This window comes from Coregonus lavaretus (genome assembly GCF_964263955.1).
Source record: "Coregonus lavaretus genome assembly, chromosome: 25".
In the NCBI taxonomy this organism is placed as follows: domain Eukaryota; kingdom Metazoa; phylum Chordata; class Actinopteri; order Salmoniformes; family Salmonidae; genus Coregonus; species Coregonus lavaretus.
Window position 1 is genome coordinate 42,319,276 of NC_140012.1, and position 672 is coordinate 42,319,947.

General features: G+C 55.5%; 1 protein-coding gene across 1 annotated transcript in view; it reads right to left on the bottom strand.

The window, feature by feature from the left end:
- Window positions 1-277: 277 nt before the first annotated feature.
- Window positions 278-672, bottom strand: part of LOC311100923 (calcium-activated potassium channel subunit alpha-1a-like) — a gene marked incomplete at both ends in the record, with an annotated part of 217,684 nt that continues 217,289 nt past the window's right edge. Inside the window, 1 exon segment of the mRNA XM_084141903.1 lies at window positions 278-364. Within this exon segment, the coding sequence (XP_083998029.1) occupies window positions 278-364 (87 nt within the window).

Below are 672 nucleotides of genomic sequence, written 5' to 3' on the forward strand. Positions count from 1 at the left end.
CTGTAGAAGGGTTGACACCACGATCCTTGAGTTGGGGAAGATTGCAGAGGCCTTCTCAATCACTCCCCGTAGTGAAGTCGCCACCCTCTCCTGCTGAGCACGCAGGTCGTTGCTTCCGGTGTGTATGATTATGTGGCTTGGCGACCCAAGCTGGGCCTTATCAAGCAGCGCCATGGCACTCTGCGTTGTTGGGCACCACACCTTTTTCTCGTTTGTGTCTAGGGAAAAGTTTCTTCTCCTGAACAAACTTCCCATTTGAGTCCATCAACAGGCAATCTCAGCCAGTGTTTCTTCTGGACTGGAGGGGGTAGAGTTGGGGCTGCTGGGTGTTGGAGCTGGGGTGTGGCTGGTCTGTGCGGTGCCGCTGTCAGTGGGAGGCTGTTTTGGGGGCTGGGGGAGAGGCATGCAGCCGGCAGGGCTGGGGAGGCCTGGCTGGTTGAGGTGGGCTCCTCTGCTGTGTGAGGGCAGGTCATAGAGTGGTGATCTAGCTGCTCCTGCAGCCTGTCCTCTGTTCTCTTTCTCTCCTGCAGCTCCTCTCTTAGTGTGGTCAGCTCGTTATTACTGCTCTGCCTGTCTTTTTGGAGCTCTCTCACCTCCTTTGTTAGATCAGCCAGCTCTCTCTTGAGTCCGTCTCTCTCTTGCTGAACTTCTTTCAACTGTGTTGCAAGGCTG